The 15,975-nt window shown below is 34.5% G+C and overlaps 1 protein-coding gene across 3 annotated transcripts; it reads left to right on the top strand.

Moving 5' to 3' along the window:
- Window positions 1-101: 101 nt before the first annotated feature.
- On the top strand, window positions 102-6,809 carry LOC106079900 (insulin-induced gene 2 protein). Of its 3 annotated transcripts, none has more exons than XM_013241155.2 (6): window positions 102-459; window positions 1,184-1,397; window positions 1,643-1,767; window positions 2,209-2,375; window positions 2,849-2,918; window positions 3,588-6,809. In XM_013241155.2, exons 2-6 carry the CDS (start codon window positions 1,217-1,219, stop codon window positions 3,630-3,632), a joined length of 588 nt encoding a protein of 195 aa, XP_013096609.2. In that variant the 5' UTR covers window positions 102-459; window positions 1,184-1,216; the 3' UTR covers window positions 3,633-6,809. The 3 variants fall into 3 exon arrangements, with proteins under 3 accessions (XP_013096609.2, XP_013096608.2, XP_013096607.2); XM_013241154.2 differs by having other exon boundaries at window positions 105-434; window positions 2,819-2,918; XM_013241153.2 differs by having other exon boundaries at window positions 105-459; window positions 2,819-2,918.
- The last annotated feature ends 9,166 nt before the right edge of the window (window positions 6,810-15,975 follow it).

Here is a 15,975-nt window from a genome sequence, read left to right as displayed (position 1 = left end):
GATATAACCTGAACTAGTTGCATATCATTTACACACAAAAGCGTAAACAATGAAGCTTAAATAGTATGTTCTGATTGGTCGAATTTCGTCAGCCGAGCAACAACATACTGTGTAGTGGCGTGATAAGAATTCGGTCAAGTTATCTTCCGATGTTGTTGTCAGCTGTTAAGAGTTATAATCTACATCTAATGTAACCACGGTTGAAAGCCGTTCTGAGGGAAATGTAGCTTGTAATCATCTAGATCTAGATAATACCAAGGAAAGGTTCATTTTACATTCCAAGGCCAAACAAAACCAACTTTAGCCAAGTGTTGGTGAATATTTTGAACAGTGTTACAGTGTAACTTAGACAATTTTGACTTTGCAGCAACTGAACTAACTGAACTCAATACTTGCATTTGGTTTTTCAAGGCTTTTACTTTTGCCCACTTTTGGTAATTTTGCTTTGCGTCTGGCTTTGTAAGTAAATGCTAAAATAGATCTAGATTCTAGATAGATTATTTGTTTTTGTAGAATCTAGATTATTCTAGATTCCAGAGAAAGCTAGAATCTAGATTCTTAGAATCATTCTATTATTTCTATGTCTAGATTCTAGATCTAGCTCTTACTAATAGTAGTAATAACTCTTAATAATTTATAGATAGACTATATAATGTACTAGATCTAGATTATTTCTAGATCTAGACATCTAGTCATATTCTAGCTGGTTCATAGATCTATATAGTATATTATATCATACTATATTCTATATTTGCTATGTATATACACTAATAGTAGTGTTATAAGAATATTCACTAGAATCTAGATTGATAAGATAAGATAGTAGAGGTCTAGACTAGATGTAATCTAGATTACAGATCTATTACTTTAGTCCTAAATTAGTAAATATATGTATACTAGATTTAGTATAACCTGTGACTTGTTATGGTTGGAAGTTTTGTGGTTTCTGCTAGACGTCACTTTTGATCTTGAGAGAATTAACAGAATACAATTATATCAATCACTCATAATGTTCCATTTAAGGCTCAGTTTAAAAGCCAAATAGCAAGCTTATCAAAGATTTAATTTACGCTTACAATCAGTTACCATAGATTTCATAGTGATGTTTTTGGACCAATGTAACCAATATATATGAATGTAATTAGACTATCATTTCTGTATTATTTTTTCTTTGTTCTTCTAGGCTAGTTTGAATTGCTGAATATATAAAGCTGAGATGGAGAGTTTAAAAAATTTGATAGCAAGAGGTTCTGTATTGTTTCTGATTGGTGTATTTTTTGCCCTTGTACTAAACTTGTTACAAGTCCAGAGACAAGTCACAGTTTTTCCTCCTGAGGTTCTTGCCAGCTTATTTTCTTCAGCTTGGTGGGTTCCTCCAAGTTGTGGTACTGCTGCAGGTAACTATATTTTAATAGACCATTTAGTCTAGTTTTATGGCTACAATGTCAAATTCTTTCAACTGGAAAACATATTCTAATTATTATTTTGACCGTTTTGTTACTGAGCTATCCTTTTATATTGGAAATTGTATTTATAATTAACCAACATTCACTAAAGAAATAATTTTGTTTGTGAATTATTGTATAAAATACTTTTTGTTGTTTAAAAAAAATATTATTAACTCTTTCTCATCTCTGAACAGCTGTGATAGGTTTGCTGTATCCATGTCTGGACAAACAACTGGGTGAAGAGCTCAGATACAAAAGGGAATGGAGCAGTGTGATGAGATGTGTTGCTGTCTTTGTAGGAATCAATCATGCTAGTGCTGTATCCTTTTGTGCATTTTTTTTTTCAATTTATCTGTAGCTAGTATATAGTCCAGCTAAAACACTAGCAAAGTTTTTTCCAGCTAAGTATTTTCCAATGATTAAATTGGTCAAGTTATCTTAGAAATTAAAGTTATTTCAAATTAGAAGATAATTAAATCCTATGTGCATCCATGTGTCAATCTAATCATGCATGTTAATTACTCTTAAACTATGCTAAGTTGTTGATTTTCCTAGCTGATTCGGACAGCCCATTTCATGCTCTAATAAATCAAAGGGGAAAGGAGCACTTGATTGAAATACAGATGCAACATGACCTATTTTAAATACTCAACTCAAAAGACACATTCAACATAGTGAATGACAATTTAGTAAACTGTAATTATTATTATTTATTTATTTTTAATTTAAAAGCTACATATTTTCCTTAACTAACTAACAGAAAATCGACTTTGCTAATAACATTCAACTTTCAGTCAGTCTAGCTGCAATGTCTATTGGCTTGTGGTGGTTGTTTGATCGCTCAAGATCAGGTTTTGGTCTAGGAGTAGGAATAGCTGTCCTGGCAACATTTGTTACACAACTGCTGGTTTACAATGATGTTTACAGGTAAAATTGTAGGATTTGTATTTCCGCAACTTTCAAAACATTTAGAATAGAAAGCTCATATTATTAAGGAATTTTTAAAAATAAATTTACAAAGGCAGTTTTGAACAAAATCTTGCAATATTAAATAATTAGAATTTATAAAGAGGGATTTGCTTTCTCACTCCATTAGGCCTAGGTGTCGAAAATCTTGTTGCTAACACTTCTTAAAGTGTCATACATGTATACAATACATTTAAAGTTCTAAAGGAAAATTAAAACAAAACAATGGAGAAACATTAATCTTTGCTCATCTGACCATATTATTGTGCTGATCAGTAGAGATAGTGGATTTTTTTTTCCAGAAAATAAATTTGTAATGTAAACCATTATTCAATCATTTAATAGTAATAATACAACCCACAAAGGTATTGCTAGTTTCAATATTGATGCTTATTACATTACAGGTATACTGAACCAGATTTTCTTTTTGTTAGATCCTGGCTGCCTTGTGTATTTTTCTCAGGGGGAGTAACTATGGGTAATATTGGACGACAGCTTGCTTCAGTAAGTTAAACATTTCTCTTGAAATTTTTCTTTTTATAACTTTAAGCTAAAAGAAAATGTTCACCTCATTCTCAATTGTATGCTATGCATTTATTTCTGCAATAAGAATATTCTTGTCATTTTTTTATATTTATATTGGACACAAATTTCCAAAATATTTAAATCTGAAATAATATTTTCATTAACATGTTTATTGGTCTTGAAAACTATAACTACTACATAGCACAACGTATACCCAGATTTTCTCCCTATTAAAACTGTGTAAACATTTTTTTTTTAAATAATCTAGTTTTAAAATGTCAGAGATGATGTTAAGAGTTATTCTAAAAAAAAAAAAATTATCTATTACCTAAAATGTCAGAGATGATATTAAGAGTTATTATTTTAAAAAATTTATCTATTCTTTTCTATTAACACATTGAATGACACAATATAAATGTGTATCATTTCTTAAATGTTCAAACTTTTTGCTTTGGGGTCTCCACCAATTCACAAACTATGAAGCAGAAAATTTTCCTTCATATTTTTTCTTCTTTTTTTCAACATTTTATTAGTTATAACAATTACAATATGAATAATGTAAATTACTTAAAATAGATTTACATATTTACATGTTATCTGTACAATAAAAACAACAAGTCTTACCTTGCTTATAAATATTTTTTTTAGTATGACAATGATCCATCTAACGATGCCAGAATAAAAAAGGACTAACAAAAACATCTAGTGGAATCAAGATCTAGCTCCGGTGGCCAAGTTGTACATGTATCATATTCATCTTCACTACCACAACAGCATTGTTTCCAAGGTACTGGATCATCCTTGCTGACACAATAGCAGAGGTACTCAAAAAGTTGAATCCTATGCAAAGATACGCTCTCCTTTGTAAACCCAGTCATGATGTCTATGACTTTTCAAAAGTTTCAGTAACCACTCTTGACCTGCCATGCCCATGTTTGTCAGACCATAGTTTGATGTGTTCAGCACACAGGATCCAGAAAGCTTCAATTAAACTGCTTACTGCTATTTCAGTGACATACATCATACTTTCACTATTTCAAACAAGTGATTTGACTTTTTGTTCATTTTTCTCAATGAAGCTGATATGGTATATTATTGATACACTGCTTTTGACCAACATTCTGCCAAGCCATAAATATGGAGGACATTTTTTAATAAACAATAATTATATTATTAACCCAGGGGTTACCAAAGTAATATATTGGAATTCATTGCTTTGAAATTTGTCTCATTGATTCATTTTAAACAAGAATTGTATTCCACCCATGCTTATTGTTGAAGTCATTGGGTACTATGAAATATTTAACTTTATTGTCACAGTGAAGTCCTGTTTTGTTTTTAGATTATCCATTGCAAGATTAGTTTCACTATGATTAAAGTGTAAGATTTAAATATTTTTTTTTAACATACCACTCAACTCTTGTCTACTTAAAAGTAGCTTTGTATCTCTTAATCAGTTACCTGGAGGAACCACATTGATATGGTACTAAACATTCTGTCTCATTTAGTAACAAATGAAATCATTATACTGAAGAGAATTTGTCTTATGTGAATTTGTATTATATAACAAATAATAATGAAGTCTAACTAAAAAGAAAAAAAAAATATTTTCAGGCTTAAAAATTAAATTTAAATAATGTAAAAAGTGTCTATAAATAAAGGTTTCAAATAACACAATTTCTTTTTTCCCCATGGGTTTTTTGGTGTTCTTTTTTTTTTGTTTTTTTCTTAAATATTTAATAGTAAAATTTATTTTTCCTATGTTAAAAAAAAACAACATTTAAAATAAATGTTGAATTTTTTTCCTTTTCATGTGTTAACTTTTTTTTAAACATAAGTACAGTCTGATTTTTAAATCATGATTTCAAGTTATGACATATTTCACAACTGTATTTAATACAGTTGTGATGAGTGGTTTAAATATTTAAAGGCTTTTTTCCCTTAAAATGTCATCATTAAGAATCATTGATAATTCATCACATTTATTTTAAGTAGAAGCTAGTTGGAGAAGAACTAAAAATAAATTGATATTAAAAATTATGATTGAGGGCGAGTTATCGGTACAATGTTTTTTTTAACATTTAGTTTAAGTATTTTACATTTTTAAAAACTTTCTTAGTAATTAATAGTTCTGTAGAATTAAGCCTTCATTTACTTAAATGTACACATTTCATTGGTTTATTGAACTAATAAAATGCAACAAATGTAGGATTGATGGTTCATGGAGCTCCTTGGCTAATACTTTTTTTTTATAGGCCTTTCCTCTCCCCCTCCCCAAAACACATACATATACTATATGCCACAGTTGAACCCTAAACATTAGCAATATTTGCGGTTAAAGTCCTAACATCACAGAAAGTGCTTAGTTGTTGTTTTTTTTACTTTTTTGTAATGACACTAAATCACTAATGTTGGATTGAGGCTATTGTTTGATTATACCTTGAAATCCTTTTTTTCTTTAAACTAACTTTTGTTAAAGTATTCAGTTTTAAAAGAGTAACCTCCTTTAGCTTAGGACTACAAAGTGAATTTAAAATGACTTGTACATCTTTGAGTTAGTTGGCTAAATAGTATTACAACTATTTGAAAACAGGATTTTTTTTACTTTTTTTTGCCAGTACTGTAAAACCACATCCGCAGCCATACACATTTTTTAAAAATTCAATAACAAGGAAATATTGTTTTCAGCTTATACCAGTACTTTGTCTTTCAACTTGAGACTAAGTCTTTTACTGAACATGTTGATCTCATGGCTGTACTGTATCTGAAACACATGTTTTGTTGTTGTTTTTTTTTGTGGAAATATTTTAGTTACCAATGACAAGATTAGTTGGATTTTAAAAACCATTTTAAGATTAGTGGTTTGAAGTGCAAAATAATTTTGGATGTATTAATACACTAGTGTATTTTTTGTTTGTTTGATAGTATTTGTGCCTCCATGTAATATTTGGACAAACTCAATAATGGCTGTAAAACATATAGAAAATTAATTCAATTTTCTCTTGAATGTAAGCTCTATTCAATACCTAGTCTCTGTTTTTATGAATGTCTAGTTTTTTTTTTAGAAGTTAATTTCTTTTAGCCTCTTGATGAAAACCAGCTTATTTTTTTAAATTGTGTAATCATAATAAGGCATTTTTGGTATTTGGTCAGTTGCCATGAAGTGTTAGTTAGATCTGACTTTTCAAAAATGGTGATAGCTATTTACTTTTAGGAAATCTGTTCACATCATTGATACAGTTATGTTTCCTCATCAAAGTGTGTGTGTTTCAATTTACTTTGGGACTTAATATTTTTGTTTCAATACTGGTATATGAAGGAAAAATGCTAAATGTAGGCCTAATTTATAATAAGAACAAAATGAAGTCTTTTCTAAATAAATCCTCCAACGGATAACAAATTACAGCTTGCTGTGTAGGAAACAAAATAAACTGAAATAACTATGCACTAAATGAGTCAACTACATGTCAGAAAGTGTCTTTGGTAATCACTTTTATAATCTTCACTAAGCAGAGTAGTTGCCCTTTACATGTATTCTCTGTCCTAGATTTCATATGAAATGGTACATCTTGTAGGTACTTGTCACTTGTGTTTGTATATTGTGGCAAATACAAACTTCCCATCCCCTTTCCTTCCAGATCAATGCATTTAGATAACAAATATGTCACAATTCAAAGCTGCGTATCAGACATGCATTGACCTACTGTTCGTTGTTGGTCACTTCTTTGAAACTCAGCCCCGATTGTTAAACATCGAGTTATTTATTTTCTCATACCTTGTAGATTATTATTTATGTAGTCTGTATTATAAATGTACATTGTCATGTAAATATATTCAATTTTAAGTTGAATCAATACATTTGAAAACATCTTTATGTGCTTTGCATTAATATTTCTCTCTTTATATTGAAATCTATATGTTGTAGTCATCAGTCTAAGTGTTCCATTGGATGACATGAAAGTTACGACAAAAACCAGATTTTTCTGAGTGTTTCCTATGCCCCTCACTTCTGTGACCTGGGCAAATGATCAAAATGTGAAAAAATAAGGTTTGGATTCTTTGTTGGACTTAAGTGAGGCAAACAAGTTGTTTACTGTCCTATCAGATATGGTCAATTTAAAACAAGAAAACAAAAAGATAATGATGGTTTAATGTGAGGCTAAGGTGCTAAAGCCGCTTGGCTCCCTATCAAAGGGGCTTGAGTTGGAACCCCGCCTCGAGCAGAGTTGTGTTTTCTGAGCACCTAAAGGCAGCATAAAAAAAAACTTGTCCCAGATACCCCAAACTGGTCCACAAAAGAGATTGGATCGTTGTGAATGTAATAAGCATGAAATTCGCTCTATATAAAAGTTATTTTTTAAAAATGTAGATTACATTCAGTTTTCTGACACTAGCTTTTTTCTGTCCTCAATGGTAATATTGTAAGGAAGAGAAACACATGAGAGAAAAAAATAAAAAGCTTTTATAGGGTTCTTCTAAATATTGGCTCAAAACTAATTAATGCAAATTGTTTTGTCCAGTATTGTGTGTTACTATATTTTGGGCTCAACTGTGCACAAACTTAAATTGTGTTAAAACCTAGGCTTGCTCTTTAAGATTATCTAGTACTTAGACACAAATGGCAAGATTTGACGTGTGTAGTTTCACCTGTTTATTTAATTTAATAGCTTAAGTGATTGTCTTTTACATATAAAGTTTATTGCCAAATATGTAGAATGGACAAAAGTAGTGGAAGCAAAACCACCTGTTACATCAAAGGCATTTCAGAAGAAGGAGGAATACGTAAAACACTAAGAATTTAAAGCTGGACCTTTTATTATTTTTTTTTTGAGGGGGAGGTTTATTATTAGTGCTTTTATGAAATTAAAAAAAACTTCTTAGGTGTTGAAATACTCAATTCAATTAGTTTTTTTATGACTTGTCATTCTCTGTGATTGAAGTGTAACAACAGCAATGAAACCTATCACATCAAGATATCTGAAAACAATGAAAAAGATAATTAAATCTTATATACAGTCAAATATACAGTTCACACAAAAAAAATATATTACTGGCTTGACAATAGTAATTTGCTCATAGATCTTTTAACACAAACGATATAGTCTTATAGTCGCTAAATTTATATCTCAATGCTCCAGGAAATGTTAGATTGTAGGTCTGTATTTTTTAAAAAGGCAATAAATTGTATCAATTATTCTTGAAAACTAGATCTAGATATCTAAGAGCTTAACTGAAATGCACATACATTTTTGTTTTCTTACTACCGGTAAATTTATTATGGGTGTTTGGCATAACTGATTTCTGACAAGTGATATCTATCTTTTCATCCTCCGCACCTGTCTTCAGCAAGGGCTTTTCTTTTGACCTCAAATGTGTATACCGCGGCTTTCCAGATGTCTCTTTCAGAGACCATCCTCTTTTGGAATGTAGACAATGTAATCGTCTGAAACTAGTCCTCTATGCGAAATAAGTGTGTAACCACCGCAGCTCTCGAATATTAAATAATGCTTATATATTGTCGACACCGGCTTCCAAGAAAAGTAGTCTAGCCAGCGTCTGGGTGTAGGACAATTAATATAGGCCTATTCAATCGGCGCCTTAGGAGGTCACGATTCAATTCACCATTTACTCTCATTAAAGCAGTGTACTTAATGTAGTCATTAGACTTTTTATTTATACATCATTCATTGTTCTAGCTCTAGCTCTTACTTTACTTAGAATCTAGACTGCGATCTAGCCGAATAAGAATATTTTGTTTCAAATCAAGATCTAGATCTAGCCTACTAATCATCCATGATATGATCTAGTCTAGATAGATCTTTGTTAGCTCTAGATATCTAGTAGAGATATATCTAAACCTTGTCTTTTGACATGGTGAACTCGGTTCATTTTTTGACCGCCTATAATTGATCTTCTTTCTTTATAGATCTAGATTTAGGCATTACCGATAGGGTTAAGGTAGGCGAGTGTGTGTATTGAAATTTGAAAAAAAAATACAATTAGAAATTTTTCTGTCAAAAAGATTCTGGGACAACATAAAACGTCTGCTCGAAGCTGCAAAGCCACACACATAAACTTTCGTACATATCGATGTATAATATTAATATTTGTAAAACATGCACACAATCTTAGAAATGTTTCTATACAAAATATTGATTGGTTTTAGTTTTATGGATTTATTTTCTTTTTCTTTACGTAATGTTTAGACTTAGACTTAGGTCCTCCCGCGCCGTTCGGCGCATTGGGCGGCAAGCGGTAATGTTTAGCAATGCTTTAAAAAAAAATTCGTAAAAAGCGTTGTTTTAGATTGACAGATATAATTCACATATCTAGGACATATATCAGTTCTCTCCCTTTTCCTATTCATCTAATGCACACGTTTGTTATTAAATGAATGGGTTTCGCATCATAGGCCTACTCATAGTCTACAAGCTTTATTTGCATATTAACCATAAGGAGACTTACCTCTTCAATGTGCTATCTGCTAGTTGTTACTTTGTGCAATATAATTAAACAAAAAATATCTTGCTAAGCCGTACACCTTAATGCTAGCCAAAAAGAAGATGTGTCTTTGGTATGTGGTCATCCCCTATGCCGGATTTGTGTGGAGATTTTTTTCTATTTTTAATTTTTAAAAAAATAGCTCTATTCCCCGTGGAAATGTCATATAGTTAGTATGGTGGGCTGTTAGTGACTAAAGAATCTCCCTATCGTTGGTTCCCTCTCTCCATCAATCGCTGGGTCCCGGGACGTCTGTGTGTTGAGAACTTCTGTCAGATTAACATGGATTTAGACGAAGACATTTATTCCACCAAAACTCTCGTTTGAAGCCGGCCAAAAGCTATGCAAGCTTTAGTCAGGCGATGTGATGTGCACGGTGACCTAAAACATTAAGAGTATGGCCGTTAATGGTAGTTGGTTTAATATATAGTTATAGACATCTAATTTTTGTCTCCCATTAGGTCTGCCAGCAGTAGTCTAGGTATTCAAAGGTCGCTAGTTGAGAGTAATTGAAATACATAATATATTTATACATAATGAAAAAGATAACAAAGGGCATGGGCGGCCTGACTATGTGGGCATTGGAGCAAATGCCCAGTGGAACGGCACATACATGGGCTGGTGGGCCGACATCTAAATGGTCGCTTGAAATTGAAGTATGGCCTAATACAGTAAAACATAATAGTCTCTTAACAAAAGTGACTAGTACAACGCCACGACTGTACCTCGCATTACCACTTTACAGACTTTATAGTGTATACTACTTGCCTAACATATTTTTCGTAATAATTTTAATAGTCTTTATCCGTATAAAAGCTTGCCGTGAGTTTCAATCCCTTATACATAGAATCTAGTAAGCGATTAACAAACAACATAAGGCTTCTTATTAAGTAAATTCCTACAGAGCATAGAACATAAAGTAATTAAAACAACTAATTAGGGTTGGGTCAATACGCATTCGAATCCTGGTGAAGACTTGGATTTTTAATTTCGGGATCTTTGGGCACCTCAGAGTTCTTCCAACTCTAATGGGTACCTGACGTTAGTTGGGGAAAAGTTAAGGCGGTTGGTTGTTGTGCTGGCCACATGGCACCCTCGTAAACCGTAAGCCACAAGAAACAGATGAACTTTACATCATCTGCCCTATAGACACAATGTCTGAAATGGGAACTTTACTTTTTTTCTTACATAACAAATTGTCTACTATACTAAAAGCTTTCAAATAAAATAAGTTGCACTAACTCACGTATGCCTTATCAAATTGTACATATTATGAGTTCATCTACGAATGGATGCCCATCATTATTCTGTGGCGTGCAATATGAGGGTCAGATCGTAAGATAATGTCAAAGGGACACATGTAAATCGTAGGCGGCCTCTGTGGGCCCGTTGTTTAGTAAGCAAGGCAAGTCAAAGGACAGGTTTAGATACTTTTTAACATTGACAAACCTAAGGGCAAAATGAAATTACAATAGCTCTTGTCTTTTTGACATATGAATATGTATTAGTTATCAATAACAACTAATTAAATGTGTATGGCGTTGTTAATAAACATAATGTAGGCTTAAGGTGCTTTATAACATTACATAAACACTTGAATTAAAATGACAAACTAATCTTAAACAGTTTTCTTCAATGTAGTGAAGCATGGTGTTTGTCTGAGCTCAATGGGGAACGAGTTCCAAACCTTTGGTCTATGCACTGAAAAAACCCGCAAACCGTAACTTTTAAGGAAGAAAAGTGGCATAACTGGAAGTGTTGAGTCCATGGAGTGCAGGGCTCTCTGACCAGGGCCGGCCTTAGGCATAGGCAAACTGAGAAACATGGATCAACTCTCAAACATAGCAGAACTCTAAGGCTCTACGTCTGCTAGCCTAGCTCTAGTTGGATCAACTCTCAAACATAGCAGAACTCTATGGCTCTACGTCTACTAGCCTCGCTCTAATTGGATCAACTCTCAAACATAGCAGAACTCTATGGCTCTACGTCTGCTAGCCTCGCTCTAATTGGATCAACTCTCAAACATAGCAGAACTCTATGGCTCTGTCTACCAGCCTAGCTCTAATTGGATCAACTCTCAAACATAGCAGAATTCTATGGCTCTACGTCTGCTAGCCTCGCTCTAATTGGATCAACTCTCGAACATAGCAGAACTCTATGGCTCTACGTCTGCTAGCCTCGCTCTAGTTGGATCAACTCTCGAACATAGCAGAACTCTATGGCTCTACGTCTGCTAGCCTCGCTCTAGTTGGATCAACTCTCAAACATAGCAGAACTCTATGGCTCTACGTCTGCTAGCCTCGCTCTAGTTGGATCAACTCTCAAACATAGCAGAACTCTATGGCTCTGTCTACCAGCCTCGCTCTAATTGGATCAACTCTGAAACATGGCAGAACTCTATGGCTCTACGTCTGCTAGCCTCGCTCTAGTTGGATCAACTCTCAAACATAGCAGAACTCTATGGCTCTACGTCTGCTAGCCTAGCTCTAGTAGGATCAACTCTCGAACATAGCAGAACTCTATGGCTCTGTCTACCAGCCTAGCTCTAGTTGGATCAACTCTCAAACATAGCAGAACTCTATGGCTCTACGTCTGCTAGCCTAGCTCTAGTTGGATCAACTCTCGAACAGAGCAGAACTCTATGGCTCTGTCTACCAGCCTAGCTCTAGTTGGATCAACTCTCAAACATAGCAGAACTCTATGGCTCTACGTCTGCTAGCCTCGCTCTAGTTGGATCAACTCTCAAACATAGCAGAACTCTATGGCTCTACGTCTGCTAGCCTCGCTCTAGTTGGATCAACTCTCAAACATAGCAGAACTCTATGGCTCTACGTCTGCTAGCCTAGCTCTAGTTGGATCAACTCTCGAACATAGCAGAACTCTATGGCTCTGTCTACCAGCCTAGCTCTAGTTGGATCAACTCTCAAACATAGCAGAACTCTATGGCTCTACGTCTGCTAGCCTCGCTCTAGTTGGATCAACTCTCAAACATAGCAGAACTCTATGGCTCTGTCTACCAGCCTAGCTCTAATTGGATCAACTCTCCAACATAGCAGAACTCTATGGCTCTACGTCTGCTAGCCTAGCTCTAGTTGGATCAACTCTCGAACAAAGCAGAACTCTATGGCTCTACGTCTGCTAGCCTCGCTCTAGTTGGGTTAACTCTCAAACATAGCAGAACTCTATGGCTCTACGTCTGCTAGCCTCGCTCTAGTTGGATCAACTCTCGAACATAGCAGAACTCTATGGCTCTGTCTACCAGCCTCGCTCTAATTGGATCAACTCTCAAACATAGCAGAACTCTATGGCTCTACGTCTGCTAGCCTCGCTCTAGTTGGATCAACTCTCAAACATAGCAGAACTCTATGGCTCTGTCTACCAGCCTCGCTCTAATTGGATCAACTCTCAAACATAGCAGAACTCTATGGCTCTACGTCTGCTAGCCTAGCTCTAGTTGGATCAACTCTCGAACATAGCAGAACTCTATGGCTCTACGTCTGCTAGCCTCGCTCTAGTTGGATCAACTCTCAAACATAGCAGAACTCTATGGCTCTACGTCTGCTAGCCTCGCTCTAGTTGGATCAACTCTCAAACATAGCAGAACTCTATGGCTCTACGTCTGCTAGCTTCGCTCTAATTGGATCAACTCTCAAATATAGCAGAACTCTATGGCTCTGTCTACCAGCCCAGCTCTAGTTGGATCAACTCTCGAACATAGCAGAACTCTATGGCTCTACGTCTGCTAGCCTAGCTCTAGTTGGATCAACTCTCAAACATAGCAGAACTCTATGGCTCTACGTCTGCTAGCCTCGCTCTAGTTGGATCAACTCTCAAACATAGCAGAACTCTATGGCTCTACGTCTGCTAACCTCGCTCTAGTTGGATCAACTCTCAAACATAGCAGAACTCTATGGCTCTACGTCTGCTAGCCTCGCTCTAATTGGATCAACTCTCAAATATAGCAGAACTCTATGGCTCTACGTCTGCTAGCCTCGCTCTAGTTGGATCAACTCTCAAACATAGCAGAACTCTATGGCTCTACGTCTGCTAGCCTCGCTCTAATTGGATCAACTCTCAAACATAGCAGAACTCTATGGCTCTACGTCTGCTAGCCTCGCTCTAATTGGATCAACTCTCGAACATGGCAGAACTCTATGGCTCTGTCTACCAGCCTAGCTCTAAGTCTTTACTATGATTCAAGGTTTATTCACGAATGCTTAGAACATACTTGTTACATGTTAGTCTAGTTATTTTAGAGGATCATTGCCTCTTACTTTTGGTGAAATGTCGAAACGTTATTTCTAGTCATCACGAATATTCCATGAAGCTCATTCGTGCTATCGGCGCTTGGTTTGAGCTGAAAACTCGGTTTATGGCATCTCTACTAACGTGTTTAAGAAGCTTACTGAACACTAGTGAACGCTAGGGAAATGGCGTTATATGAATTTAACATATTTATTCATTTGAATATAGATATAGGAAGGTTTTTAATTCATTTCGTATTTTTCTATCTCATTATTTTTTTTTTCTATTTCATTAGGGGCCACCAAATTCTACTCGTCTAGGGCCTCTAATTACCTAAGACCGACACTTCTCTGCGAGAGACATTAGGAATGATAACTTTACTATGGTACAATGGCATGTATGTATTGTAGATGCACTAATGACAAAGTGTGGCCACTTTGTACTCGATTCTTGCATTCACTGGAAACCAATGGAGTGTACTCAATAGAGGTGTTGGCATAGTCGCGTCTTTTTTTTTTTTTCGTAGGACTGTCTATTCATACAGCGTTGTTCAGAATTCGCTACAGCTAAGCAATTGTGTCATCAGGTTCACATACAAGCACATCACTGCAGAAGTCAAGGCTGAAAGTGTTCGCGTTCAGAAGACCAAGAGTAACTACTGGAACTTTTTAAAAGCAATCTTTAATGAATGGTGAAATCGTATTTTTAATAGCGCTTTTAGTTTTTAAGTTCTAAATGTGACAGACAGACAGACGGACAGACTATGCAAACAAACAAAAAAAAACTTTTTAAATACTTAAAAATAAAACATAGCTTATATTAAGTGTAATTGTTTCAATAAGTTTGGATCAGTTATGTAATTATTTTACCTTTACCTATCCCTTAGTCTACTGGACCGTTGGGGCACCATGCAAAGACTCGCCGACCGTCTTTCTTCATGCCTCTCTGTCTATTGCCTTAGTTAGAACCTCTTTCAATAGCAGGCCCGTCCATTCTTTTATATTGTCCTCCCATCGCTTTCTCTGTCTGCCTCTTCTTTTTCCTGGTACTGTTCCCTGAAGGAAGGTCTTTGCGAGCCCCAAAGATCTTATAATATGGCCATAGATTTTAAGCTTGCTTTTTTCACGATAGTTAGCAGGTCATCATGGGGTCCAATCGCTGCAGTAAGCCTGACTCTAATCTCTTGGTTTGTGTTGCGGTCTTTGAATGTTTGGATCAGTCATGTAATAATTATAGGTACCTATAAATGACCTAGACTTAATAAATCTGTGCGATTAGAAATATTTTTACCAATTGTTTTTGTTTAGTTATTAGCTTTCTCAATGCGCTATGATCCTATCACTTGTCTGGACCAGTTGTGAAAGGAGGAGGGAAAAAGGGGGTATCTTGGTGAATGTTTACATAACGTTTTTCAAATGCAAAAAAAAAAAAAAAATCACTCAGGGCTCGATTCCTCAAGGGGACTAATTCGACTTACACCATCACATCTGTCAAGTATGATTTCTCTTCCTTGTTCAACATACCAAACAAAATTATTAATTACCAACCAATTAGTTAATTTTTTTTTGGATTCTTGTGTTGTCAGCTAAATGAAATAAGTGTGCAAAACTTCAGCTTAATTCGAGATTGAATGTTAGAGAAAGAACGTGCTCAAACTTTTGACGATACAGACAGACAGAGTGAGTTGATAGAAGCTTTGAAATAAGATGTATAACAATAATGTATTAATAAACATTGCTCATTAAATCTTGTTTTAAAAAAATCAGCGTGCAATTATGTGCATACACTATTCATTGTACAAGTTTTCTGTTAGAAAAATAATCGTTTTCGTGAATTCAATAGTATTTCGTAGAAAAGAAAACATATAAATCAGTACTAGATCATTTGATACATTCATTGTGACCAAAACACAAAACTGCACTCATAAATATTAGAATACAAAAAAAAAATATTTTCATTGATGAAACTTTGGCTACTTGTAATCGGATTTCAATAACTTTTCTAGATGATGAGATTGAAGTGTGATAAAACAAACCACACAAAACCTTATAGCGGCTTTTCCATTTTCCATAGATAGGGTTCGAATCTGAATTTTTTTTTTCACAAAACGCATTTATGGCTGAAATTTGTCGACGTTTACTAAATATAAAAGGAATTTCTTCTATCACTATTATTGTCACATAGTGAGTAGAGTAGTATTAGAAATAATAACATAAGAAATCGATTCTTTGTTGCATTTATTTCTTATAAAGTCAACTTGAGACGAGAAAATGTTGAACTATGAAGTCGT

Source organism: Biomphalaria glabrata, chromosome 1 (genome assembly GCF_947242115.1).
Source record: "Biomphalaria glabrata chromosome 1, xgBioGlab47.1, whole genome shotgun sequence".
Taxonomy (NCBI): Eukaryota; Metazoa; Mollusca; class Gastropoda; family Planorbidae; genus Biomphalaria; species Biomphalaria glabrata.
The sequence above is the reverse complement of the archived record's forward strand: the minus strand, read 5'-3'. Positions and strand labels throughout refer to the sequence as shown.